General features: G+C 51.5%; 2 protein-coding genes and 1 long non-coding RNA gene across 4 annotated transcripts; 2 read left to right on the top strand and 1 right to left on the bottom strand.

Moving 5' to 3' along the window:
* On the top strand, nt 1-6,879 carry LOC111941124 (uncharacterized). Of its 2 annotated transcripts, XR_015274439.1 has the most exons (4): nt 1-306; nt 1,200-1,360; nt 3,459-3,575; nt 6,707-6,879. It is a non-coding gene; the product is annotated as an uncharacterized LOC111941124 (long non-coding RNA). The 2 variants fall into 2 exon arrangements; XR_015274438.1 differs by lacking the exon at nt 1,200-1,360 and having other exon boundaries at nt 15-306.
* Nucleotides 6,880-8,269: 1,390 nt separating this feature from the next.
* CARD8 (caspase recruitment domain family member 8) lies at nt 8,270-19,542 on the top strand. Its single transcript, XM_086843368.1, has 16 exons — nt 8,270-8,379; nt 10,369-10,400; nt 10,855-10,908; nt 11,407-11,457; nt 12,094-12,123; nt 13,004-13,051; nt 13,140-13,183; nt 13,311-13,360; nt 13,923-14,143; nt 14,223-14,473; nt 15,401-15,535; nt 15,774-15,912; nt 16,619-16,672; nt 16,761-16,844; nt 17,356-17,625; nt 18,578-19,542. The coding sequence occupies exons 1-16, from the start codon at nt 8,351-8,353 to the stop codon at nt 18,595-18,597; spliced, it is 1,512 nt and encodes a 503-aa protein (XP_086699494.1). The 5' UTR covers nt 8,270-8,350; the 3' UTR covers nt 18,598-19,542.
* Nucleotides 19,543-19,876: 334 nt separating this feature from the next.
* IL12A (interleukin 12A) lies at nt 19,877-25,762 on the bottom strand. Its single transcript, XM_086844164.1, has 6 exons — nt 25,749-25,762; nt 23,411-23,522; nt 22,575-22,682; nt 22,388-22,429; nt 22,179-22,283; nt 19,877-20,775 (listed from the first exon to the last, which is right to left on the bottom strand). Exons 1-6 carry the CDS (start codon nt 25,760-25,762, stop codon nt 20,377-20,379), a joined length of 780 nt encoding a protein of 259 aa, XP_086700290.1. The 3' UTR covers nt 19,877-20,376.
* Nucleotides 25,763-26,240: the final 478 nt, after the last annotated feature.

Here is a 26,240-nt window from a genome sequence, read left to right on the forward strand (position 1 = left end):
TGGTTAAATATAGCAGCGGATTCTTTCCCATCCCTGCTGCTCTCCCACACGAATCGCATGAGTCAGGAGCAGCAATTCCCAGCGGGATGATCCCGCCCCGGCTGCCCTGGAGCATCCCGGAGCAGCGAGAGGTGAAAGGATTCGTGTGACACAGCCCGGGATGCTCTGCCAGCTCCAGGATTCCAGGAGGGATCATCCTGCCTGCAGCCCCGCTGCTTCCCTGCCATTCCAGCAGGAATTCCAGGTAATCCCAGTTTTCCTGCCTGCAGCCCCGCTGCTTCCCTGCCATTCCAGCAGGAATTCCAGGTAATCCCAGTTTTCCTGCCTGCAGCCCCGCTGCTTCCCTGCCGCCCCACATGTCCCAGGAATTTCAGGGATCCCAGTTTTTGTGGGGGTCAGAAGAGTGAGGCAATGCCAAGGCAGGGAGTTTCCCATTTCCCCTTTCCCCTTTCCCCTTTCCCCTTTCCCATTTCGCATTTCCAATTTCCCCTTTCCCCTTTCCCCTTTCCCATTTCCCCTTTCCCCTTTCCCATTTCGCATTTCCAATTTCCCCTTTCCCCTTTCCCCTTTCCCCTTTCCCCTTTCCCCTTTCCCCTTTCCCATTTCCCATTTCCCCTTTCCCCTTTCCCCTTTCCCCTTTCCCATTTCCCCTTTCCCATTTCCCATTTCCCATTTCCCCTTTTCCATTTCCCCTTTCCCATTTCCCCTTTCCCCTTTCCCATTTCCCCTTTCCCATTTCCCCTTTCCCATTTCCCATTTCCCATTTCCCATTTCCCATTTCCCCTTTCCCATTTCCCATTTCCCATTTCCCATTTCCCTCTCCTTCTCCCCTTCCTTCTGAAGAGATTTTATTCCTTACCAAACAGAACATTTCCCACCCCAGTTTGTCCACAGGAACCTGAATTCCCTGGATTCCCTGTGCAGCAGGCTGCAGCCAGAGAGTTTTCCTGGGGGAAAATCCAACACCCCCAACTGAGGCTGATAAAGGCTGTTAAAAAAGGGGGGGGAAAAGGGAGAAAATATTTTTTTAAAAGGGAGAAAACCTTTCCAGCTGTTTTTCCAGGAGAGAGGTGGGCACAGGGCTGTGTGTTCCACAGGGAAGCATCCTCAGGGAGAGATGCAGACACAAGGAGGGGATGATGAGGGGGCAGGAGAGCTTTGACCCTGCTATTTTTACTCTCCTTAAACAACCGTGTCAGCCTTGGAGGCGGCGTGGAAAACAGGGAAAAGCTCTGGAATGGCCCCCCCTGGATCCATCCCAGGCCTTGGGGATCCTGCTGGATGCTGCTGTGTCCCTTTTGGGCAGCACAAACTGGTGGGATGGCTGGAGAAGGGCAAATATTCCCTGCTGGAAAATGAGGTGGGTGGCTCCTGACAAGCCTCAAGAGCAGATTTGCCGTGTCCAGCCCCGGCTTCCTGCTCGGGCTGGGTTTCACTCGGTGACATTTAACGCTGGAAACGGGGATGGGAGTCAGGGAAGAGCTCCCTGGGGGTGGCTCTGAGGTTCAGGGTCCCCCAGGCTGGGGATGCTGAGCTCAGACACGGGAGGGGAAGGGGCTGGGGGTGAGTGATGGCCTCAGACCTTCCTGTTCCACACAAATCAACCAAAACCACCAAAAACCAGCAAATAATAAATAATCTGCAGTGACTCTGAGCTCTGATCCACCAGAGCATCCTCCTCCCTCCCTGTGCCGCTCAATGAGTTACAACAAAATATTTGGTGGCTCCTGCAATTCCTGTCACCTTCTGGAGCTCCAGGATGGCCCAGCCTGGAGCAGAATGGGGTAAAAACAATGAATATCCAGCAAAAATCACCAGAGCCAGGCTGTCCCCCATTTCTGTACAGCAGGAGCTGCAGTGACACAATTTTGGCTCTTCCAGGCCAAAGGGGATGTTGGATGTTTGGAATTATTCCAGTGCTGCTCCAGGGGGGATGCTGCCAGTTCCAGAGGCAGATAAAATCCTGGCTGGTGAGGACCTGGTTCAAATCAAACCCAGCTCGAGTTTATTTGGCACAATTATGGAATGAGGGATGCTGCAGGATGGGGATGGAGGCGTTGGGATGCATCCCTGGCCATCAGGATTGTGGTTTTGCTGCTAAAATCAGGGATATTTGTTGTGGCTGTGGTGTATCCCCTCCCCTGGGGGTCCCTGGCTGTCATTTGGAGGGGAAATGTTGATTTTCTGACCATCACTCTTGCAACCCACATAGGATAAACGTGTATATATTTATCATGATATATATCAATTATATAGAGTAAAATCTGTATTTTATTGAGCAGCCTAATGAGTACTGAAGCTACAACTCCATTTCTCCTTTCATTTCTACTTTCCCCCAAAGTGCTCTTGACCTGCTGTTCCCCCAAACACCAAAAACAGCAAAAACATTCACAGCTTCTCTGGGAAAGCTCTGCCAGGGGCTCCTGACCCTCACAGGAAGGAATTTCTTCCCTATATCCCATCTAACCCTGCCCTCTGGCAGTTTAAATCTGCTGTCATGGCAAAACAAAGAGCTGGGAACTAAATGAAAACTGCATTTTCAACAGGCAGCTCTTCCTGCCTTATCCCATCCCATGCTGGACGTGCCCAAGGGATGAAGCAGAAAGATCAGAGGGGGCTCCTGAACCCACTGGGAATTTGGGATGGAATAACAAAGCCCCACATTCCAAATTTACATGCTCCAACTCCTCCAGAATCAACCATCCCAATAAACCACTTTTTTTTTTTTTTTTAATTATTATTTTGTGATTCGGTTCTTTTTTATTCTTACAACATCACTTCGTTATTTGATATTATTATGGGTCATTATTTCGGTTTCATTATTAAGAATAACATTATTTCTTTGATATTATTTTGGGTCATTATTTCGGTTTCATTATTAAGAATAACATTATTTATTTGATATTATTTTGGGTCATTATTAAGAATAACATTATTTATTTGATATTATTTTGGGTCATTATTTCGGTTTCATTATTAAGAATAACATTATTTATTTGATATTATTATGGGTCATTATTTTGGTTTAATTATTAAGAATAACATTATTTATTTGATATTATTTCGGTTTAATTATTAAGAATAACATTATTTATTTGATATTATTTTGGGTCATTATTAAGAATAACATTATTTATTTGATATTATTTTGGTTTCATTATTTCGGTTTAATTATTAAGAATAACATTATTTATTTGATATTATTTTGGGTCATTATTAAGAATAACATTATTTATTTGATATTATTTTGGGTCATTATTAAGAATAACATTATTTATTTGATATTATTTTGGGTCATTATTTCGGTTTCATTATTAAGAATAACATTATTTATTTGATATTATTTTGGGTCATTATTTAGGTTTCATTATTAAGAATATCATTATTTATTTGATATTATTTTGGGTCATTATTTCGGTTTCATTATTAAGAATATCATTATTTATCGGTGTATCCAGGGGCGGGATGGAGCCTGCAGGAATCCCGGGAGAGCAGCGTGGGGCTGGGATGCTGTTGCCATCTGCAGGCGGCTCTGGAGCAGATCCCTGTGGATTCTGGCGAGGAACGATCACCGGGTACTGGTGGGACTGGGAAAAAGTGGCCTCTGAAAGGGTTGGGGATGCAGGAGCAGCCGGGATCCCGGGATCCACACAACATCCCTGCTGTTTATCCCAAATCCAGCGGTGCCACCGTGTCCCTGTCCCCCGGCTGGGGCTCCTCCAGCAGCTCTGGGCTCTCCAGAGGGGCTGGAGCGAGGCCAGGGAAGGGAATGGGGCTGGGAAAGGGGCTCAGCCTGGAGAAAAGGGGGATCAGGGGGAATTTCTGGCTCTGCACAGCTCCCTGCCAGGAGGGATTTGGGATCTTATCCCAGGGAATGTGACAGGAGGAGAGGGAACAGCCTCGAGCTGCACAAGAGAAAGTTCAGGTTAGATTTTGGGAGAATTCCCTCTGGAAAGGGGAGTCCAGCCTGGCACAGCTGCCCAGGACAGGGCTCCATCCATCCCTGGAGGGGTTTGTGGCATGTGGCACTTGGGGACATGGCCAGGGTGGCCTTGGCAGAGCTGGGAATGGTTGGAATGGATGCTCTTAAAGGGCTTTTCCACCCTGAAGCACACAGTGATTTTCTGAAAAGTGATTTATGAGTTGAGGATTCTCTCTCAGGATAAACAGGAGCGTTAATTCCATCCCTCAGCTGAGGGCAAAGGGCTCACTGGGCTTCAGTTGTGGCTGAAATGAAAAAATCTCCATTTCCTGACAAAAAGGGTTTGTGCTGAGCAGACAATCCCAGCCCTCATTCCCAGGCTGGAACCCTCAGGGATTCCTGCAGGACTCAGTCCATGGCTGCTCTTGGGATGAGCATCCCCACAGCTCCAACATCTGAGCACTGCAAACCCTTCCCACCCTCGGCAGAAAAGAGAAATAGCCAGCACCAGAAAATTCCAGGAAAATTCCAGGGAGATTCCAGGAGTTTACAACAATCTTCTGGTGCCTCTTTCTTATTTTCTGTTTAGTGATCTGGTAAATGCATTAATTGCTCAAATAATACTCCAAAAGGGAATGGATAGTCTGGTGTAAGTAGTAATAATAAAAATAACAAGAATAGCAGTAGTAGCAGGGAGAAGGAGAAGGAGAAGGAGAAGGAGAAGGAGAAGGAGAAGGAGAAGGAGAAGGAGAAGGAGAAGGAGAAGGAGAAGGAGAAGGAGAAGGAGAAGGAGAAGGAGAAGGAGAAGGAGAAGGAGAAGGAGAAGGAGAAGGAGAAGGAGAAGAAGGAGAAGGAGAAGGAGAAGGAGGAAAAAAAGTAGGAGGAAAAGAAGAAGAGGAGGAAAAGAAGATTCAAAGAAATGAAGAAGGAGGAAAAGAGAAAGAAGGAGGAGGAAAAAGAGAAAGAAGAAGAGGAAGGAAGGAAGAAGAGGAAGAAAACTGAGAAGGAGGAAAAGAAAAAGGAGAGGTGCAATGAACTTCTGTGCTGAAAATCCTCTGGAAAACCCAGATGCAATCCACCAGGGGAGAAAGAAGAGATGTCTCTGCTCACCTCCTTAGATATTCCTGCTGCCCTCCACATATTTGCTTCAGGCTCTGGATTTCTATGTTTTATCCCCATTTTTAAAGCTGGGATGAATGTGAGGCTGAGGGGATGGACCTGCAAGACCAGAGGGGTTGTGGGAGGCTGAAAGCGCTCTGGCTTTTTATCAGAGCCCGATTTTTAAGTGACAAATGTCTGGCACCCTGAGGCACCTCAGCCCAGCTTGGCCAGGGGCCCAGGGCTGGCAGATCCCGGGGGAGCAGCAGGAATTCCCCTGGGAGCTGCCTGCAAGGACCTGGCCCAGGCTGCAGCAGCAGCTCCAGTTTCCTTTGCCACAGAAAAACCCGGGTTATAAAGTGTCAGCAAAGCTGCGCCTTAAATCTGTCCCCATTGTCAAAAACAAAAACAAAAGCTGATTTATGTCCTGAGAAACTGAATCCCTCAGCACCACCAGACTCCAGTTAAACTGGGAAGGGTTGTTGATGTAAACTGGGTCAATTTTTGCTGGGGGTGAATCAAAAAAAAATCAAATCTCAGAGGAAAACTGGGCTTTGGAGAGGTTTGGGCTGAGCTGCCACGAGCAGCAAACGCAGGGCTGGGGCTGTCCCTGTGGATCCTCAGCGCTGGGATTTTTATTGCATCAATAAAAATTGGGCCTGGGCACCTCTGGAAAAGCTGGAAAATGCTGGCTCAGCCCCTCTGCATCACCCCCACCCTCCCCTCCTCGTGTCTTTGCTTCCCTTTCCTCATTTACTCCCCATTGTGGCTGATTATTTACACTCTCAACTGTCTTTGTGCCATGAACTTTCCCCTCTTCCTTCAGTTTGTTCCAGGCTGGATTTGCTGGTGCCTGGTTATTTACAGGGGATTTCCTTCCCTGGCACTTCCATCCCTGCCCAAAGTCACTTTTCCAGGGTTTCCCATTAGAATTTGGTTCATTTTGTGGGGTTTCCATCAGTTTTCCACCTCCCCTTTGCAGCCCAGCCGTGGCAGCTCCTTCCTGTGAGCTTGGAGTTTCCTGGGAATGCGGATTTTCCACAACTGTTCGGTGTCCTGGGGCTCCACAGAGCTGGAATTTGGGGCGAGGGGCAGGACTGAGGTGTCTCCCAATCCAGAATATTCCCAGGAGCGGGGAGCTGAGCTCTTGGAAGGTGCCTGGAGCAACATTCTGAGCCCGTGTTTGCTCAGGCACTTACATTTCTTTATGGAGATTGTTTTCATTTCTGCTCCTGGGCAAACACAAGAAGGGTCACCCCAGAGCACACCTGCACCCCAGGGAGCCTGAGCTGGGGACTGGGGCTGGGTCAGCTCTTGGAATAAGAGAAATACCCCCAAAGCACCCATCTGAACTCTTTCCAAGGGCTTCTCTGGGCACAGACCCAGGTGACTTTGGATGTTTCCAGCCCTGGAGGAGCTGGGAAGGGCTGTGAGGTTTCCTTGTTTGGACCTCTGGAATTCCCCCCAGCCAGGGTTTGCAGGGATGCTGGAGGGGTGTGGACAGGTGGGATTTATCCCATTGCTGACATGCTCCAGGAGCATCAAAATACTTCTGGTTAAGAGGCTTTTATTCTCTTTTTATTACTTTTTTTTCCCCCTAAAATAAATAAATAAAGATATCTGAATGTGAGGCAGGTTTGGGCTGGTTTTGTAAATTTAATTTATTTTTTTTTCCCCCCTAAACAGCTCTGCCAGCAGGAGGCAGATCCTGACGTGTCCAAGGCCAGGTTGGATCCCTTGATCCATGGAAATTGTCTCTGGAAGGAGATGAGCTGTAAGGTCCTTTCCCACCCGAAGCGTTCTGGGATTTTAGAACCATCGAATTCGCGTGTAGAATACAAATACCCTAACAGCTAACACCCAGAGTGTGAATATTATCTCGGTTTTTATGAACGATACCGGCTGTATCCGTACCCACACCGAGGGAGGGTGCGATGGACACCCGAGCTCCGAGGGGGGAGAAGGAGGGGGGCGAGCAGGAGCTCCGGGGGTGTCCGGGGGTGTCCGGGGGGTGTCCAGGGGTGTCCAGGGGGTGTCCAGGGGGTGTCCAGGGGTGTCCGGGGGTGTCCGGGGGTGTCCGGGGGTGTCCAGGGGTGTCCTGGAGGTGTCCAGGGGGTGTCCAGGGGGTGTCCGGGGGTGTCCTGGAGGTGTCCAGGGGTGTCCGGGGGTGTCCAGGGGGTGTCCGTGGGTGTCCTGGAGGTGTCCGGGGGTGTCCAGGGGGTGTCCAGGGGGTGTCCAGGGGTGTCCAGGGGTGTCCGGGGGTGTCCAGGGGTATCCTGGGGGTGTCCGAGGGGTGTCCAGGGGTGTCCAGGGGGTGTCCAGGGGTGTCCTGGAGGTGTCCGGGGGGTGTCCGGGGGTGTCCAGGGGGTGTCCAGGGGTGTCCGGGGGTGTCCAGGGGGTGTCCAGGGGTGTCCAGGGGGTGTCCAGGGGTGTCCAGGGGTGTCCAGGGGTGTCCTGGAGGTGTCCGGGGGTGTCCTGGAGGTGTCCAGGGGTGTCCGGGGGTGTCCAGGGGGTGTCCAGAGGTGTCCAGGGGTGTCCAGGGGTGTCCAGGGGTGTCCAGGGGGTGTCCGGGGGTGTCCAGGGGGTGTCCAGGGGGTGTCCAGGGGTGTCCAGGGGGTGTCCGGGGGTGTCCGGGGGTGTCCAGGGGGTGTCCAGGGGTGTCCTGGAGGTGTCCGGGGGGTGTCCGGGGGTGTCCAGGGGGTGTCCCGGAGGTGTCCAGGGGTGTCCGGGAGTGTCCCAGAGGTGTCCTGGAGGTGTCCAGGGGGTATCCGGGGGTGTCCAGGGGGTGTCCGGGGGTGTCCAGGGGTGTCCAGGGGGTGTCCGGGAGTGTCCAGAGGTGTCCTGGAGGTGGCCGGGGGTGTCCGGGGGTGTCCAGGGGGTGTCCGGGGGTGTCCGGGAGTGTCCAGGGGTATCCTGGGGGTGTCCGGGGGTGTCCAGGAGTGTCTCGGAGGTGTCCGGGGGTGTCCGGGGGTGTCCAGGAGTGTCTCGGAGGTGTCCGGGGGGTGTCCGGGGGCGTCCGGAGGGAGTCCAAGAGTGTTTGGGGATGTCCAAGGGTGTCTGGGAGTGTTCGAGGGTATCCGGGGGAGTGTCCGGGAGTGTCCGGGGGTGTCCGGGGGTACCTGGGGGGGTGTCCAGGACTGTCCGGGGGTGTCCAGGGGGTGTCCAGGGGTGTCCAGGGGGTGTCCGGGAGTGTTTGGGGGTGTCCGGGGGTACCCGGGGGAGTGTCCGGGGTGTCCGGGGGCGTGTCCGGGGCGTGGCTCCCTCGCCCCGCCCCCCACGCGCGAAGGACGCCGCCGTTCCGCGCGTTTGTCGCCGAGCGGAGCCGCCGCGATGTCCGGCCCGGCCCAGGAGCCCGACAGGTGAACGGGGATGGGGTCCCTGCGGTCCCCTTGTCCCCCCGCAGCCTCCCCGCCCCCTCCCCGGGGCTGCTCGGTGTCCCCCGCCACCCTCCCCGCTGTTGTCGCCTCCCGCTGTTGTCGCCTCCCGCTGTCCCCCCGCACCCCCCGAGCCCTCCCGCTGTCCCCCTGCCTGTCCCGCTGTCCCCCTGCCTGTCCCGCTGTCCCCCTGCCTGTCCCGCTGTCCCCCGGCCCGTCCCGCTGTCCCCCGGCCCGTCCCGCTGTCCCCCGGCCTGTCCCGCTGTCCCCCGGCCCCCCCAGCCCCGCCCCTCGCATCCTCCCATCCCCCACCCCACCTGCATCCCCGGCATCCTCCCGCTCCTCCATCCCCTCCCGATCCCCCTTCCTGGGCACCGAGCCCGGAGCCTCCTTCCCGTCCCCAACCCCCCCGATCCCGCTCGGTTCGGGTGCCCGAGCTCGGCCGTGCACCTGCAGCGAGGGCTCCGAGCGCCGCCGCGCATCCCCCGCTCCTGCAGACAAAGCGCCGCTGCCACCCGCGCCACCCTCCGGGCTCCCTCCGCCTTCCCCGGGCTCCCTCCGGGCTCCCTCCGCCTTCCCCGGGCTCCCTCCGGGCTCCCTCCGCCTCTCCCGGGCTCCCTCCGCCTCCCCGATCCCCCGGTTCTGCCCTAACCCCCAACAAAGCTCGTGTTTGTTTATCTCTCCCTGCTTTAACCGAGCTCGGGGAGCCGCTTTCCCCGAGCCCGCAATTAATGGTTACAGTTATTAACTGCACAATGCTCGGCTGTTTGGCCGGGTTTTTTTGTTTAGGTTTGTTTTTTTTTTCCCTTTCTCCTCTTCCCCACCCCCCGTTTCTGCGCTCTTTGCCAGCGCGGGAGGAGGGAAATGCAGCTGGAGGGGTTCGAGGGAAGCAATCCCAGTTCAGCCAAGGCAGCACGTGGTGAAAACTTGCACAAACATCTCCTGGCTGGTGTGCTGGCCCTGGAGAGCATCCAGCCTTCATGCAAATCCTCCAGATAAACAATTATTTATTTATATTGATTTATTTTAGAGGATAGAGGTTGGAAGAGCAAACTGTTGTGTAATTTTTTGTGGGGGGAGAAGCTTTCCCCACTTCTTCCTGCTCTTGACCCTGAAATTTTTGCAGCCCCTCTGCTGTGCTTTGCCAGGATGCCCCGGCTGGCATCGCTTCCCTGAGTTCCTCAGGAATCCTCACTGCTTTTCCTGCCTCTGCCATTCCCATCTATTTATTTGTATTTCAGTTTTGTGGCTGAGTGCCCCAGCTCTGGCCCCACTCATCCCAGGAGCAGCCAGGACAGCCAAAATCAGCCCCACAGCCCGGCTTCAGCAGCCCCAGCATCTCTGGGACCTTCACCACCTCCAAAAAATAAATGGGCTGGATTCATTTTCCCTGGCTGCCCTTCCAGCAGGAGAGCTGGATGTCACCTGCTGCTTTATGGTGGCTGCACCCAGCGCCTCTCCCATCCTCAGGGCAGCTTTGCTCTGCTGGATCTGCCTGACAGATGTCGTGGAGCTCCTGGAAAAGGCTTCCCAGCAGGATTTTTATCTGGGAATTATAAACACAGCAGGTTTCCCCTTTCCAGGAGTGGATGGAGGCTGGAGGTTGGTGTGGGTTTGCCACAAATGTGTCTGCTGGAGCTCAGAGTTTATCTGGGTTTCCTGCCTGCCTGGAGATTGGTTGGATCGCTCCCAAATCCAACGGCGCTTGGCACGGGATCCTGGTGCTCGGCAAAAGGGGCTGGAACCAGGAGCCTGTGCCAGGGGGAATTGTGTCCAGCAGAGCCAGGTGTCCCCAAAAGGGCCAGGACAGAGCCAGGACAGGGGTGATGCTGCAGGAGATGAACATTTCATCCCAGCTCCCCGATTCCCAAGGCTGGGAGCGATGCCAGCGGGCGGGAGCTGGGAATGCTGCCCCTGTGGAAGTGTGGGAAAGGACTGGCAGAGTTTTCATGTGTGTCTGCTTTTGTCTTCCAGCGGGGCAGAGTCCCTCTCCTCGGATGAAAAAGGTACAGGGATTTGGGAAAATTCCTATCTTTGGGAATGGGAATGGGAATTCTAGACCTGGCTTTAAAAACCAGTTAAAAAGGTGCAGGGATTTGGGGAAATGCCCATCCTTGGGAATGGGAATGGGAATTCTAGACCTGGCTTTAAAAACCAGTTAAAAAGGTGCAGGGATTTGGGGAAATGCCCATCCTTGGGAATGGGAATGGGAATTCTAGACCTGGCTTTAAAACCCAGTTAAAAAGGTGCAGGGATCAGGGATCATCCTTGGCAATGGGAATTCTAGAACCGGCATTAAAAACCTCGGTGTAAACCCTTTGTTTATGGATTATTTTGGGGTTTATGCTGATTTTTAAAGTCCCTGTTCTGTTGTTATTTATTCCCTTTCTCTGAGTACAAAATTGGCAAGGGAAGAGTCAAACCCTTCTCAAACTTTTATTCCCTGCTTTTCTCTTGCAGAGGTGGCACCCAACGGCGTGGAGGGATCGGGATCGGCCGAGGAGCACCCGCAGGGTGAGCACACCATGGCTGAGGGATTTCCTCACTCCTGGGATGGTGTGGCTGCTCCTGCATCCCAAATTTCCCCCAGAGCACATCCCTGGCTTTCCAGTGCTGGTTTCTCTTCAAATGACATTTGGAAGAATAATGAAATCGAATTTGGTGCATCCACACCTGGTGGGACACAGCTCCCACCAAGGCTGCTCCCACCTGCCCTGGAGAACCAGAATTTAATGGGCATGTGCCGTGGGAGAAGCTCCAAAATGATCCCAGCTTGTAGAAAACATGAGAATTAAATATTAAACATGAGAATTAAATATTCTGAACACCCTTTGGAAGGGTCTGGGTGACCCCAGAATCTCCCCTGGTGCTGGGATTTGATGCTCTGGTGTTTTTCTCTGCCTCAGTATTTCTTTTTTTTCTGTTCCATCACCTAACCTGCTGCCTGGCCTGATGGATCCAAACCTCTGGATGGATCCCTGGACTCACATTCCACCTGTGCCTGTTTTTAAGGAGAAGCCAGTTCTGAAAGCAGCTCCAGCAGCAGCTCAGAAGAGGAGTCAGGTGAGCAGAGCATTGTGATTTATTTACCTGTAATCCCTTTTTTAGAGCTGATGTTCAGCTCAAACCAGCTGCTGGGTATAATCTCACAGTTATTAGGGAATACTAACTCTGATTGCTTTCCCAATAAAATTTTTGGGGGCCAGTGACTTCCTATCAATGCTCAAAGGGCAGCACCTCAGAAGAAGAGTCAGGTGAGCAGAACATCGTGATTTATTTATCTGTTTGCTTTTTAAAAACTGATGTTCAGCTCAAACCAGCTGCTGCTCCTGGGAAAAGCCTCACAGTTATTAGGGAATTCTAACTCTGATTGCTTTCCCAATAAATGTTTTGGGAGCCAGTGATTTCCTGTCAGTGATCAAAGGGCAGCAGTTCATGCTGCTTTCACCTCACACACTCAACACCCAGACACAATACCCACAGGTTTTTTTACACCACAGAATTGTCCAAACACCAAGAGGCCATAAATTTCCTCAAAAGTTGGCAGCAGAGCTGGCCAAACAGGATGGACAGGAAAAGAATTAAAGGAAGTGTTTGCTGTTGGTGGGTTTGCGCTTCCATGGCTCTGCTGGCAGCTGTTCATTCTGGTTTTATGTAACACTGATAATTAAACAATTGCAATGTTATTTTTCTGTGCAGATGCAGAGGAGTGGGATGGAGGAAGGCTGGGTGAGTGTGGCTTTATTGTCCCCGTTATCCCTTGCTCAGCAGGAGGAAGCCAGCTGGGATAAGCCATTCCTGAGTGTGGGGTGCCAGGAAGGATTCCCAGCTGGCCCAGCCATCAGCTCCATCTCTTTTGGGAAAAGGAGCTGCTGGAGAGCATCCCTAGGGAATGAGGGGTGGAGGCCACGAGCTTGCAGGTGCAGGGAGTGTTCCTGGTGCTGCTGCACTCCTGCTGCAGCTCGGGGGCTGGGATAGTGCTGGCTGGTGTTTGCCAGGCTGTTTGCTGCAGAGGGGACTCTGGAGTTCCAGGATCGCCCAGGAGGGGGTTGGAGTTCCAGGACAGCTCTGGGACAGCCTCCAGGATCCCTTTTTCCTGGGAGGGAGGTGGGATGGGAAGCAGCTGATCCTGGCAGCTCTGCCACTCCCCTGCTCCCAAATCCCCCCCTCGGGACACAGCCTTGGCCTGAAGTGTCAGCTCTGCTGGAATTCTGTCCTGTTGGATTCAGCCAGGAGAATCCAGGCACTTTTAAACCATTTTTGGGACAAACACACTGCAGACCATGGCTGCTCCTTGGGAAAGCTGTTCCCAGTTTCCATGCCCAGGGCTGAACTTTGTCCTTGGCACAGTTTCTCCTTTACCCAGGAGAAATCTTTTTTTAACCCCAGTGAAAATTCCCAGGAGTTTGGGCAGTTCTGGAGCTTTTGGCAAATTTGTATCCTGATGTTCAGCTTCAGCCCCAGGCCGTGCAAAGCCTGCAAGAACTGTCAGGAATGTTCTTAAGATTTGATGAATTTAAGGAAATGAAATTGTGGAGTTGTCCTGGGTGAATGTGGGAGCAGAAACCCTCTGGACATTGAGATATTTACTCCAAACTCTTTTTCCTAGATGAAGGACGGGAGGAGAAAGAATCCCCACCTTACTGCAATGACTCAGGTAGGAACAGATCTCCTGAGGGCATTTCTTTTGTTCCTGCCTCCTTAATTACTTGGCTTTTCCTGAGCTCATCTTCTTTTCCCACTAGGAGAGAGCTGCTTGCCACACTGTGAGCACTGCAGGAATGAAAACGTAGGTTTGTGAGGGGGAAAAAAACCCACCACCCACTTATTTTGCATGAGATCATTTGCAAACTGTAATTCTACTGTCTCCTCACCTTTTTAAAGATAATTTTTTTGTTTTAAAAATCTATTTCCAGGACCAGAAGGAGCAGGTGACCCCCAGGAGACTTGCTGGAGGACAATTTATGTATGAATTTTTTTAATGTAACGGGTTTGAGTTTACATTGTGCTCGTCAAGGTGATTCAGTCTTTGCTTGAAGTGGGCAAGGAGCTCATTTGCTCCACAAATGCATTTGGATTTATAATGGAAGGCGCACCCAAATCCTTAAAAATCACAGTTTAGAGCCTGTGCTGCCTCCAGATCCAACATTGGGGAGGCTTTTTCAGGATGCTGCAATAATTAACAGCAGGCCCATTTTTATGTGCTTATTTCAGCCTGGATGCACATGAGGCATCTTGTCCTGCTTCACCCTCCCCCCGAGCGCTGCGTTTTCCCTCGGATGCGGCGCCGTTCTCCCTCTCTGTGCCCTCGCTGACCTTCCCCACGGGAAACCTTGGCTGTGACACCGAGGGCGGGAAGTTTGATATCAAAGCTCCATTTCCAGCTGGTTTTGCCCGGGCTGGGTGGGCCCTCAGTGGTTTTGAGCAGCCGGGTGGCAGCTCCAGCCCCGCCTGGAGTGCGGAGATAAAGCGGGAGGGATGTGCTCCGTTCTCCCGGCCATTCCCGGGGTTTTGGCCGTCTCTTGCAGGGTGCAGCTGGACGCCGAGGGCTCCTACCAGTGCAGCATCACCGGGCTGGTGTTTGAGGTGACGGGCGCCGCCAGGATCACGTATTCCCTGTTGTCCTGGAGCAGATTCGCCCGGCTGGTGGAGAAGCCCTGGATCGTGGGCGGGCCGCTGTTCGACGTGCGCTGCTCGGCGCCCGCCGCGCTGGGCTCCATCCAGTTCCCGCACTGCCTGTGCCTGGGGGGTGAGTCCCGCGGGGCTGGGGCTTGGGAAGGAGCCCCGGGGACCCTCTGGGAGCGCTGAGCCCCGGGCTGTCCCCGCAGGTGACGGCGCTGCTGTGGCCTTCAAGGTGCTGCACGTCAAGGGCGGCGGCGCGGCCATCGAGCCCTCGGCCGAGTTCTCGGCGTCGCACGTCAAGTGGGTGGTGAGCTCCCTGTCCCCCGTGGGACCCCTGATCCACAGCCAGGAGCCCCTGCACTACCACGGCGTTGTCATCCTCTACAAAGCCGTGGACGAGCACCCCTCCCTGTCCTTCTGGGTCTACCTGGCCACCAACAACCACTCGGTCATCAAGGTACGGAGCCGGCCACGGGGAGGGTGGGCTGGGGGATCCTGGCGTGGTTTGGGTGGGAAGGGAGCTCAAATTTCATCCCATCCCACCCCCTGCCATGGCAGGAGCTCCTTCCACTGTCCCAGGCTGCTCCAAGGCCTGTCCAGCTTTGGGCATTGCCAGGGGTCCAGGGGCAGCCACGGTTTCTCTTGGAATTCTATTCCAGGGCCTCTCCACCCTCCCAGGGAAAAATCCCGTCCCAAAATCTCATCTAAACCTACAGTCTTTTGAATATGAAGCCATTCCCCCTTGTTTCTGTCACTCCATCCCTTGTGAATTGTCTCTCTCCCAGCTTTTCCATTCCCATTCTTTATCCGAGTCACTTCCACCACGTAAGGAGAGGAAACAGCCTCAAGTTGTGCCAGAGGAGCTTTAGATTGGATACTGGGGAAAATTCCTTTGGAAAAAGGGTGGTCAAGCCTTGGAACAGGCTGCCCAGGGCACTGGTGGAGTGTCCAGTGAAAATCTGGGGATTTGGGAAAGCACAATGAATTCATCCACATGCCACCAACTTTGCTGCTGCCAAGGGTCACGTCAGAAATAACCTGTGAGGAGAGCAGAGCCTGTCTGAGAGAGGCCATGGAACTAACCCTGGATAAAATTCCAGCTTTGGAAAGCTCCTTGCACTGCCCTGCAGCGGGCTAAAATTAGGAAATTTGGTTTGTGGCATCATCTGGCAGGAGCAGGACTTTAATTTACCCTATTACAGTGAGGACAGGGGCAAAAACCTTCCTTTTATTCAAGTTTAAAACTCTTATTCCATTTCACCCCCGTGGCAGAAGAGCTGGGGGGGGTTCAGTGATGCTGAACACAGGTGTTTAAGTGTTAATTCCTTTACTGAATTCAGGAACATTGAAATATGAAGCTTGAAATGGTGTTTTTAAATTTTAGGATATCGAAAATGCTGTAAAACACTCGAAAAGGAAATTTATTCGAATTGAAAAGCCGGCTGTATGCCAAAAATTACTGCAGGAAGGAAAGAAATACAGATTGATCTGTGAGCCAGAAGCTGAAATAACTCCTGTGGTGAGTCCCTGACACAGCCCTCACCTGCTGCACTGCAGCTTCCCTGGAAATATGCCACAAAAAGGAACCATTTGCCTCTTAGAGCCCTAAAATTTTGGGATGAAATCCTGATGCTGAAGTCAACAGCAGAACTCTGGAGAAACTGAGTTTGGTTTGGGTCTCTCCCATCAGCCAATTGCCTTCTCTTTCGTTTATTTTAGGTAAATATTTATATTTATTTTCTATTTCTGTTGTGTAGGAGATGAAGTTTGTTGATGGATCACTCATGAAGCTGAAGAGTTACTTTGAGGTGTATTTGGAGAAGCCTGATGACTTCACCTTGTCCCTGGTGGAGGAGGACTCGGATGAGACCATCTGGAAAGCCAGACTCCGAGAGAGTGAGTCCTCGGGAATGAGGGGATGCTCTGGGATGGGGGGACCTTAAAAATCATCCAGTTCCACCCCCAGGGACACCTTCCCCTGTCCCAGGTGCTCCAAACCCTGCCCTTGCTGGATGCTTCCAGGGATCCTCTGGGAATTCCATCCCAGCCCCTTCCCACCCTCCCGGCCAGGAATTCCTTCCCAAAATCCCATCCAGCCCTGCCCTCTGGAAGTTTGAATCCATTCCCTGTGTCCTGTCCCTGCATCCCTTGGGAATTGTCTCTCTCCATGTTTCCTGCAGCTCCTCCAGGCCCTGCAAGGCCACCCTGAGCTCATCCCAAAGCTTCTCCTGGCCAGGTGAACAATCCCAACTCTCCCAGCCTTTCCTGCCAGCAGAGCTGCTCCATCCCTGGGATCATGGAATGGTTTCATTTGGAGCTTAAAGACAAATTAGTTCAACCCTCCTGCATATTATTCCATGTTATAACGTATTATTCCATATATGAACCATGGAATTGTATAATATAATATCAAATTGCATATTATTGCATTATAACTTGCAGTCTCCCGTGCCTGTTTGGGCCTGCTGCAGCACGTTGGGTAAAAGGGGAAAAAAAATCTCATTCCATCAAACCTGAGGGGCTGGAATCCACCCAACAGCTCTGGGAATTCTTGGAGCTGGGCTCTGGCAATTCCACATTTTCCTCCTCTCACCTCTCCCAGGGGATTGGATCCATTATGACCAGAACAAGAACGAGCAGAAGAGGAGCACAGCCGGTGAGTGACCCTGCAGATCCCCTGGGGCTCCTCGTGCCCCCTCTGGGGAGAGGGGACAGCAGTGACAGCACCTCTGATCCCTCCCCAGGTGTGAGGAAGAGGAAGCCAACCCTCAACATCCTGGAGGAAGAGGGGCTGCACAGCAAAAAGCAGAAAAGTGGCAGCGCTGCAGGTGGGGCCTGCCTGGGGAAGATCCTGCTTGGGGCTGGTTTTGTGTCCTGAGAGTGAAACTGAGCTCCCTTTTCCCAAGAGTGTTTCCCTGTGGAATGCTCCAGGCTCGGGGAAGAGCAGCTGGGAAAGGTGTCTGGTGGAAAAGGAGCTGGGAGTGATGGCTGGACATGAGGCAGGGGTGGCCAAGGAGGTCCCCAGGCCCGGGGCAGGGATTGTCCCCTGTGCTGGCCCTGCTGGGGCTCCTCCAGCCCTGGGGCAGCTCTGGGCTCCTCACAAGGATGTGGAGGGGCTGGAGCGTGGCCAGGGAAGGGAATGGGGCTGGGAAAGGGGCTCAACCTGGAGAAAAGGGGGACCAGGGAGGATCCTGTGGCTCTGCACAGCCCCCTGCCAGGAGGGGACAGCTGGGTTTGGGATCTTATCCCAGGGAACAGCAACAGGAGGAGAGGGAACAGCCTTGAGCTGGGCCTGGGGAGGCTCAGGATGGATTTGGGGGAAAATCCAATACTTTTCAGATGGAATGGGAGCAAAAAGCTTAACAGACAAACAGCTGCTGGAGATCGCCAAGCTCCTGGACCGGCGCTGGAGGGAAATGGCCATCGAGTGTCTCCAGATGGAGATGAAGGACATCGAGGACATCCGGGCCATGGAGGAGGAGGTGATCATGCAGAAATTCCTGGTGCTGAGGAAGTGGAGAGACAGGGAACAGGGCAATGGCACTGCAGAGGCTTTGCAGAGGAGCCTTGGGGAAACAGCCACCTACGAGATCCTGCAGGCGCTGCAAGGTATCGGCTCCCTGCTGCTGAGCCCATCCTGGTCCCGCTGGATTTGGGCAGTTCCAGCAGGGAATTCCCCAAATCTCCACTCTGTGGTTTGTGGTGGAGGTCACAAATTGGCTCCTTTCCGCCTTCAGCACTGACTTTCTAGTTTGTGGTGTTTTTATCCTCCCCTCTGACTGACACAAAATGAGGAATATTTCTGCCCTGGGTGTCGGGAGCACTCCCAGCATGACCTGGGTGTCCAAACCAGTTCTTGGGATTCCTCGGAGGAGCTGCTTGGGTCTTTATTTCAGGAATGGTTAATTAATGGTTAATTAGCACCTTCCTGACTTGGTGGTTCCATCCCCATGTGGGGATGCATTTCCTGAGGGAGCTCCTCCTCTTTCTGTGGAGTTCTTATGATTTCTGCAAATCCAATTTATTCAAGCAGCTGGGAATTTTCCCTGCCCGTGGAAGGGGTTGGAATTAAATGACCTTTAGGGTCCTTTCCAACCCAGACCATTCCTTAATTTTATGAACTCAGACAAGGGGAATTGTCCTCAAAAATCAAATGGATTTTTTTCCCTTTGTTTGCAACAGCAAAACTTTGTTCTTTCTTAATTCCTTAATTTAGGAGAAAAGGAAATGGCCTCAGGTTGTGCCAGGGGAGGTTTGGATTGGATATGGGGGAAATTCCTTCCTGGAAAGGGGACAGCGCTTGGAAGTGCTGGGGAATGGTCTGAGAGGCCTTTTCCAACCTAATTCCATGATTAATTCTCCCTGGAAACAACCTGGCTGGAAAAGGTGGAGAGCTGTCCCTCCCAGCCTGTGCCACAGCCCCGTGCTGCCTCAGGGAACAGGGGGGTTTAATACATTTATTTTCCAACTTAAATACTTTTAAATTCAAATTCTCTTGGTTTGAGTCTTGCAGGAGCTTGCAGAGATTCCATAATCCAGGTGTGGTTTTCCCTTCCCTCAGGTTTCTTGGCTCAGAGCTAAGCCAGCTGGAAGGAGGAGGAGGAGGAGGAGGAAGAGGAGGTGGGAGCTTCCCAACCCAACCATTCTGCTCCCCTGGGATCCTGCTGGGATTCAGGAATGCTCGTGGCATCACCACTCCAGAGGGAAATTCGGGCAGGATCCTCCAGAGAAACGGGAATGGAATTCTCTGTGGATTGAAGCCACTTCCAAGACTCTCAGGAGAGGTGGATCCTGGAATTCTGGGCTTCACCCACAGGAAAAGCCTCTCTGGAAAATCACAAACACTGGAAGGAACCACTTTGATTTTTCTCATCACCTGGAAAATAATTTTATTTCCATCAGGGAAAAAACAGGGAGAAAAATTCCCCTGGAAACTTTTATCCCCTTCCAAAAAAAAACCCCAAGAAACTACTGAATTGCCAGAATCTAGAGATGGATTTCTTATGGATCAGGGAAGAATAATCCTAAACTTGCACCAAATTCCTTTGCATAATCACTGTATATATGGAATTATTGTATAGCTCCTGTACATCCAGTCCTTGTTAAGCTGTGGTTCTGCTTCCAGAAATTCCCAAAGTTGGGAACACCTCTATGAACTCCAGGCAGCTCGGAATTTCCCCATGGAATTTCTTTTTCTGTATAGTTTGTCTCCCATTTTTTACCTTGTATAATTCTTTTTTGTATGAGAAACTTTTTATACTTTTATTTTTGTTTTTTACTTGATTTATTCGAACTTGGATAGAATTTAGGTGCTTAAATTTTAAGGAGGAGCCGAAATCCCTGTGCTGCAGGATTGGAAAAAAAAATTGGGAAAACTGGAATTTGCAGAAGAGAGGAGTGACCAGATCCAGGATTGTCTTGTTTTTAAGGCCGTGGGATATTTGGGATCATTTTCCTCTGTGTATGTTTGGGAAAAGAAAACATAACTTTAAAAAAATAAGGATTAAACAGGAAAAATTTCCATTATTTCCATCTGCATTTTGGTTTTTGTTTTAGTTGGATGAAGTGTTGGGAAGTTGTTGGATTTCCTGGGAAGAAGAGGAGGGTGGAATTTGTTCCTCAGCCTCTGGAAAAGCTGGAGGTGCCACCAAAGGGGTTTTTTTTGAGGGATGGAAATCCCAAAATATCCCATTCCAACCCCTGCCAGGGGCAGGGACATTTTCCCTATCCCAGGTTTTTCCAAGAGGGAAACTTAGATTTCAAACCCCACCAATTACAGGGAATTGCCTTGCCATGCCAGCAATATCCAAAGTTGGCAAGGATTCGTGTCGGATCCCAAGGGACAAAAAAACCCCCACAATTTTGGAGGCAACTTTGATTTTATTAGGCAGGAAAGAGAATAAATAGGGAATATCATAAATATATCACAGACTAGAATGGAATATCATCATAAATAAATCAGGGAATAGAATGGAATATCATCATAAATAAATCAGGGAATAGAATGGAATATCACCATAAATAAATCAGGGAATAGAATGGAATATCACCCTAAATAAATCAGGGAATAGAGTGGAATATCACCATAAATAAATCAGGGAATAGAATGGAATATCACCCTAAATAAATCACGGATTAGAATTGGAGTTGGAAGGGATTATCATAAACAGCTCTGAATTCCTGGGAAAGCAGCAGAATAAATGTGGATAAATCCGAGCTCAGCTGGAGCTTCCATCCCCGGATCCCGGGAACCGAGCGCAGTTTGGAACGCACATTTACGGGAATTCCGGGGAATGCTCGCCGGGCGCGGATCCCGCCGTTCCCGCAGGATCTCCTTGGGTTCTGGCGGATTCCCGGGATTCAGAGGGAGCTGAGGAAGTTCAGCATCCTGCTGATGGTGACGCTGCGGATGCGCAAGGCCTGGAGCACGCTGCAGAGGCGCAGCCGCGCCGGGAACGGCGCCCATCCCCATCCCAATGATCCCGATGATCCCAATGATCCTGATGATCCCAATCCCGATGATCCCAATCCCGATGATCCCAATCCCGATGATCCCGATGATCCCAATGATCCCAATGATCCAAATCCCAATGATCCCGATGATCCCGATGATCCCGATGATCTCAATCCCGATGATCCCAATCCCGATGATCCCGATGATCCCAATCCCAATGATCCCAATCCCAATGATCCCGATGATCCCAATGATCCCAATGCCAGCGGTGCTTCCAGAACCTTCCCAGTGCTGCTGCCCAGGGCCTGCACAGAGTTAGAAAAACAGCTTCAACCAAAAAATTCCTGGGATTTTCATCCCCTTTAGGGATGAACGGGAAGACTGGGAAGGGCGGGTCGAGGGAAAAATTTGGGATATTTAATTTGTCATTAATAGTTTGAGGGAAAAATCTGGAATATTTAATTTATCGTTAATAGAGTGAGGGGAATTTTGGAATATTTAATTTATAGTGAATAGAATGTGGGAAAAATTTGGGATATTTATCATTAATAGTCTGAGGGAAAAATTTGGAATATTTAATTTATCGTTAATAGAGTGAGGGGAATTTTGGAATATTTCATTTATAGTGAATAGAATGTGGGAAAAATTTGGGATATTTATCATTAATAGAGTGAGGGAAAAATTTGGAATATTTAATTTATCATTAATTAAATGAGGGAAAAATTTGGGATATTTATCCTGGATAGACTGAGGGAAAAATTTGGAATATTTAATTTAACATTAAGAGTCAGAGTGAAAAATTTGGGGTATTTAATTTATAGTGAATAGAATGTGGGAAAAATTTGGGATATTTATCATTAAAACAGTGAGGGAAAAATTTGGGATATTTAATTTATCATTAATAGTCTGAGGGAAAAATTTGAAATATTTAATTTATCATGAGCAGAGTGAAGGAAAAATTGGAAATATTTAATTTAGCATGAATAGAGTGAGGGTAAAATTGAAAATATTTCATTGATCATTAATTAATAAGAGAAATTTTGAAATATTTCACAATTGCATTAATAGACTGAGGATAAAATATAAAATATTGAATATTATCATTAATAAAGAAAAATTTCAACTATTTCATGATTGCATTTACAGAGGCTAAAATTTAATTTCTCCACCTTTAAATCCAGTGCATTGGATCTGTTATATTTCAATATTATATTTCAATATTATAGTTCAATATTATATTTTAATACTATATTTCAATATTCTATTTCAATATTCTATTTCAATATTCTATTTCAACATATAATATAATATAATATAATATAATATAATATAATATAATATAATATAATATAATATAATATAATATAATATAATATAATATAATATAATACAATATACTATAATATACTATAATATAATATAATATACTATAATATACTATAACATACTATACTATACTATACTATACTATACTATACTATAATATAATATAATATAATATAATATAATATAATATAATATAATATAGTTCTATATTAATATATATTGATTTTAAAGTAATAATTTTAATTAATAATTATATTAATTATTTATATTAATATTTATGTATTATATTTAATATAATATAATACATTTGGAGGAGAAGTTGAGGGTTTTTTTCCCGTGTTTCCTGAATTTTGGAGTGAATTTTAGGGGCAGGAATCCTCACCTCCATCATCCCATCGAGAGCCAGCAGCAGCTGTGGGTCCTGGAGGTTCCTCAGCTCTGTCCTGTAGGCTCTCAGATCCTCAGAGATTCCCTGCAGGCATTTTCCCTGGAAAAAAAACAACAGGGAATTGTCAGGAAATGTGGGAATTTGCTGCTCATTTAATCATGCAATGAGAATAAAAATAACTTTATTGGGAAATTTTTATTCACCTTATCGAAAGTTGATCTTTCCAAAACCGGGCAATTTCCAGGCTGCGAATGAAACAAGAACAGAGATTTGTGATTTGATGGGAATTGTGGATTATAAATTCCACATATATATATATATAATTATATTTCTAATGATAAATGCTAACTCCCGAGGTTGAATTTGAGGTGTCATTTGTGTTTCTCTCACCGCAGCATCCTGGGCCGTGCAGGCTCTGATGGTGTTGGTTTGGTTCTGGGTGATGTCCTCCACATCCACCTCCTCAGGGCTGCACTCAAAGCCCAGCGTGCCGAGCTCCTGAGGTAAAAAGGGAATTTAAAGAGCTCCTCCACAGCTTCACCATGCCATTTCTCCATTTTTACACATTTCTCTGGCAATCCACGCAGTAATTTCATTTATCTCAGCTGTGTGTGCTCAGATCAATCCCAGCACTGAGGCTCCGGGAGTGAAATGTGAGATACAGGGAAGAGACTGGGAATAATCCCAGCACCGATTTGGTTTTGTATTTTGATGGGAATTGCTCTGCCTCCGTGGCAGGGACATCCCTGCCCTCCTGGGGACATCCCTGCCACCCTGGGGACACCTCTGCCCTCCTGGGGACATCCCTGCCACCCTGGGGACACCTCTGCCCTCCTGGGGACACCTCTGCCATCCTGGGGACACCTCTGCCCTCCTGGGGACATCCCTGCCCTCCTGGGGACATCCCTGCCATCCTGGGGACATCCCTGCCCTCTTGGGGACACCTCTGCCCTCCTGGGGACATCTCTGCCCTCCTGGGGACATCCCTGCCCTCCTGGGGACATCTCTGCCCTCCTGGGGACATCCCTGCCCTCCTGGGGACATCCCTGTCATCCTGGGGACATCTCTGCCACCCTGGGGACATCCCTGCCACCCTGGGGACATCCCTGCCACCCTGGGGACATCCCTGCCACCCTGGGGACACCTCTGCCCTCCTGGGGACCAGGATTTCCTGGTTTGGTGCCTCCCCGCCCCATCCCCGCTCCCCCCGTCCCGTTCCCGAGCACCTTCAGCCGCTGCAGGGACGCGGTGGCGGCTTCCAGCAGCTCCCGGGAGCGGCCGAGGCGCGGGGGGAGAGAGCGGCGGAGCCGGACAGGGCTGGGCAGTGCCCGGACAGGGCTGGGCAGTGCCCGGACAGGGGTGGGCAGTGGATGGACAGGGCTGGGCAGGGCTCGGACAGGGCTGGGCAGTGGATGGACAGGGCTGGGCAGTGGATGGACAGGGCTGGGCAGTGCCCGGACAGGGGTGGGCAGTGGATGGACAGGGCTGGGCAGTGCCCGGACAGGGGTGGGCAGTGCCCGGACAGGGCTGGGCAGTGCCCGGACAGGGCTGGGCAGTGGATGGACAGGGGTGGGCAGTGCTCGGACAGGGCTGGGCAGTGGATGGACAGGGGTGGGCAGTGCTCGGACAGGGCTGGGCAGTGGATGGACAGGGCTGGGCAGTGCCCGGACAGGGGTGGGCAGTGGATGGACAGGGCTGGGCAGTGCCCGGACAGGGGTGGGCAGTGCCCGGACAGGGCTGGGCAGAGCCCGGACAGGGCTGGGCAGTGCCCGGACAGGGCTGGGCAGTGGATGGACAGGGGTGGGCAGGGCTCGGACAGGGCTGGGCAGGGCTCGGACAGGGCTGGGCAGTGGATGGACAGGGCTGGGCAGTGGATGGACAGGGGTGGGCAGTGCCCGGACAGGGCTGGGCAGTGCCCGGACAGGGCTGGGCAGTGGATGGACAGGGCTGGGCAGAGCCCGGGCCGGGCCCAGCAGCAGCGCCAGGCACAGCAATGCCCGGGCGGCCCCGCCAGGCGGCGCTGCCCGCCCGCTCCCGGTGCCATTCCCGGCGTTATTCCCGGTGCCATTCCCGGTGCCGCTCCCGGTGCCATTCCCGGTGCCATTCCCGGTGCCGCTCCCGGTGCCATTCCCGGTGTTCCTGGAGCCGCTCCCGGTGCTGTTCCCGATGTTATCTCTGGTGTTATCTCTGGTGCCGCTCCCGGTGTTCCTGGAGCCGCTTCTGGTGCCGTTCCCGGCTCTCCCGGTGCCGTTCCCGGTGCCGCTCCCGGCTCTCCCGGTGCCGTTCCCGGTGCCGCTCCCGGTGCCGCTCCCGGTGCCGTTCCCGGTGCCGTTCCCGGCTCTCCCGGTGCCGTTCCCGGTGCCGTTCCCGGCTCTCCCGGTGCCGTTCCCGGTGCCGTTCCCGGCTCTCCCGGTGCCGCTCCCGGTGCCGCTCCCGGTGCCGCTCCCGGTGCCGCTCCCGGCTCTCCCGGTGCCATTCCCGGCTCTCCCGGTGCCGCTCCCGGTGCTGCCGCTCCGCTCCATCCCTGTGCCGTGGCTCCCCGCCGGGAGCGGCTCTTATGGGGCCGCGGGACGGGCGGGGTTCCCCCCGGGCCGGCCGCGCTCATCCCGAGAGCGGCGGGGCCGGGAATCCCGCCCGGGGCCGGGGATGCCCTCCTCGGACCCTGCCCCAGCAGCTTCCAGAAAAACGGGATCGGCTGGTGCGAGATAAACTTCCATGGGATCCCAAAACCATGGAACGCTTTGGGTCGGAAGGGACCTTAAAGATTCCTTGTTCCAATGGCAGGGACGCGTCCCACTGCCCCAGGGACCCAGGGACAGCCACAGCCCCCCTGGGAATCCCCTCCCCGCCCTCCCAGCCAGGAATTCCTTCCCAAAATCCCACTAAACCTCCTCCTCTCTCTCTCGGAAGCCGTTCCCCCTCTGTTCTGTAGCTCCAGCCCTCGGAAATCGTCTCCAGCTTTTCCATTTCCATTCTTTATCCTTTATCCCAAGGGAAAAGCGACAGGACAAGAGGAAACAGCCTCGGGTTCCACCTGAGGAGATCCCTGTTGGATTTTAGGGAAATTCCTTCATGGAAAGGGTTGGAAGGAGCTGCCCTCCCCATCTAAAGCCCTGTGGAGGTGGCACTTGGGGACAGGGGTGGCCTTGGCAGAGCTGGGGAATGGCTCCACTCAAAGAACTTGGGGATATTTTCCATCCTAAACCATTCCACGATTCTCTGGTTCCGTGATGACAAAACCTCACTGATGGAAACCTGCCCGAATGTTTGATTTTGCTGAAATATTTGGAATAATGGACAAATATTTCAATATCAGCTCCTGTTTTCTCGTGGCCATTTCTCTGCACCGAGAAACTTTTCTGTGCATTGGGACTGCCGTGAAGTCACCGGGATTTTTGCTGTCAAACTGGGAGGGAGCAGGATGAATCAAGAGTTTTATATTGCATTTTCAGATTCTTTTTATTTTCACTGTTTCCTATAAGAAGCCTGTGACGGGTCCTGAGACTTCTTTCAGCTCCAATAGCAGCAGTGCCTCATTTTCCAATTTCTCTCTGTGTTTCCCACCTCTGCCCCGTCATTTCACGCAGGCTGTGGTTTCCAGCTCGTGGAGGAGCCGCTTCTTCCGAGAGCCAAAAGTGAAAGAGAATTTTGGGATGTGCTGCAGGGCTGTTCCTCAAAGGCACCACTTCGGCTTCCCAGGGTTCTGCTCCCAGCAGGACACGAGGTTTCCCCACAGGGTCAGCGCTGGGGTGGGATTTGGGATTAATTTGTTGTTAAATTGGAATATTTCCTAATTACATCCTCTAGATCTCTCCTGGAATCCCTGCTGGGGCTGCCCCTGGATCCCTGGAAGTGTCCCAGGCCAGGCTGGGTGGGTTTGGAGCAGCCTGGGACAGCGGGAAGTGTCACTGCCATGGCAGGGCTGGGATGGGATTCAATCCCTCCCAACCCAAACCATTCCAGGATTCTGGGATTTGAATTCTGGTGAGTGAAATTGGTTTTTTTAACAATGGAGGAAGAAATCCATCTCCTCCTCCTTCATCTCAAAGCTCCTCT

This window comes from Cyanistes caeruleus, chromosome 10 (genome assembly GCF_971803275.1).
Source record: "Cyanistes caeruleus chromosome 10, bCyaCae1.hap1.1, whole genome shotgun sequence".
NCBI classification, from domain to species: Eukaryota; Metazoa; Chordata; class Aves; order Passeriformes; family Paridae; genus Cyanistes; species Cyanistes caeruleus.

Excerpts from the sequence above, each read along its gene's own strand:
- CARD8 (XM_086843368.1), top strand. The coding sequence starts at position 8,351 with ATGTCCGGCCCGGCCCAGGAGCCCGACAG. Across the intron at positions 13,052-13,139 it reads ACCTTACTGCAATGACTCAG|GAGAGAGCTGCTTGCCACAC; the intron begins GTAGGAACAGAT and ends TTTTCCCACTAG. Across the intron at positions 15,536-15,773 it reads AAGCTGAAATAACTCCTGTG|GAGATGAAGTTTGTTGATGG; the intron begins GTGAGTCCCTGA and ends TCTGTTGTGTAG.
- IL12A (XM_086844164.1), bottom strand. Across the intron at positions 22,430-22,574 it reads GCACGGCCCAGGATGCTGCG|CCTGGAAATTGCCCGGTTTT; the intron begins GTGAGAGAAACA and ends TTTCATTCGCAG. Across the intron at positions 20,776-22,178 it reads CTCTCGATGGGATGATGGAG|GCCCTGGGCAGCAGCACTGG; the intron begins GTGAGGATTCCT and ends AACTCTGTGCAG.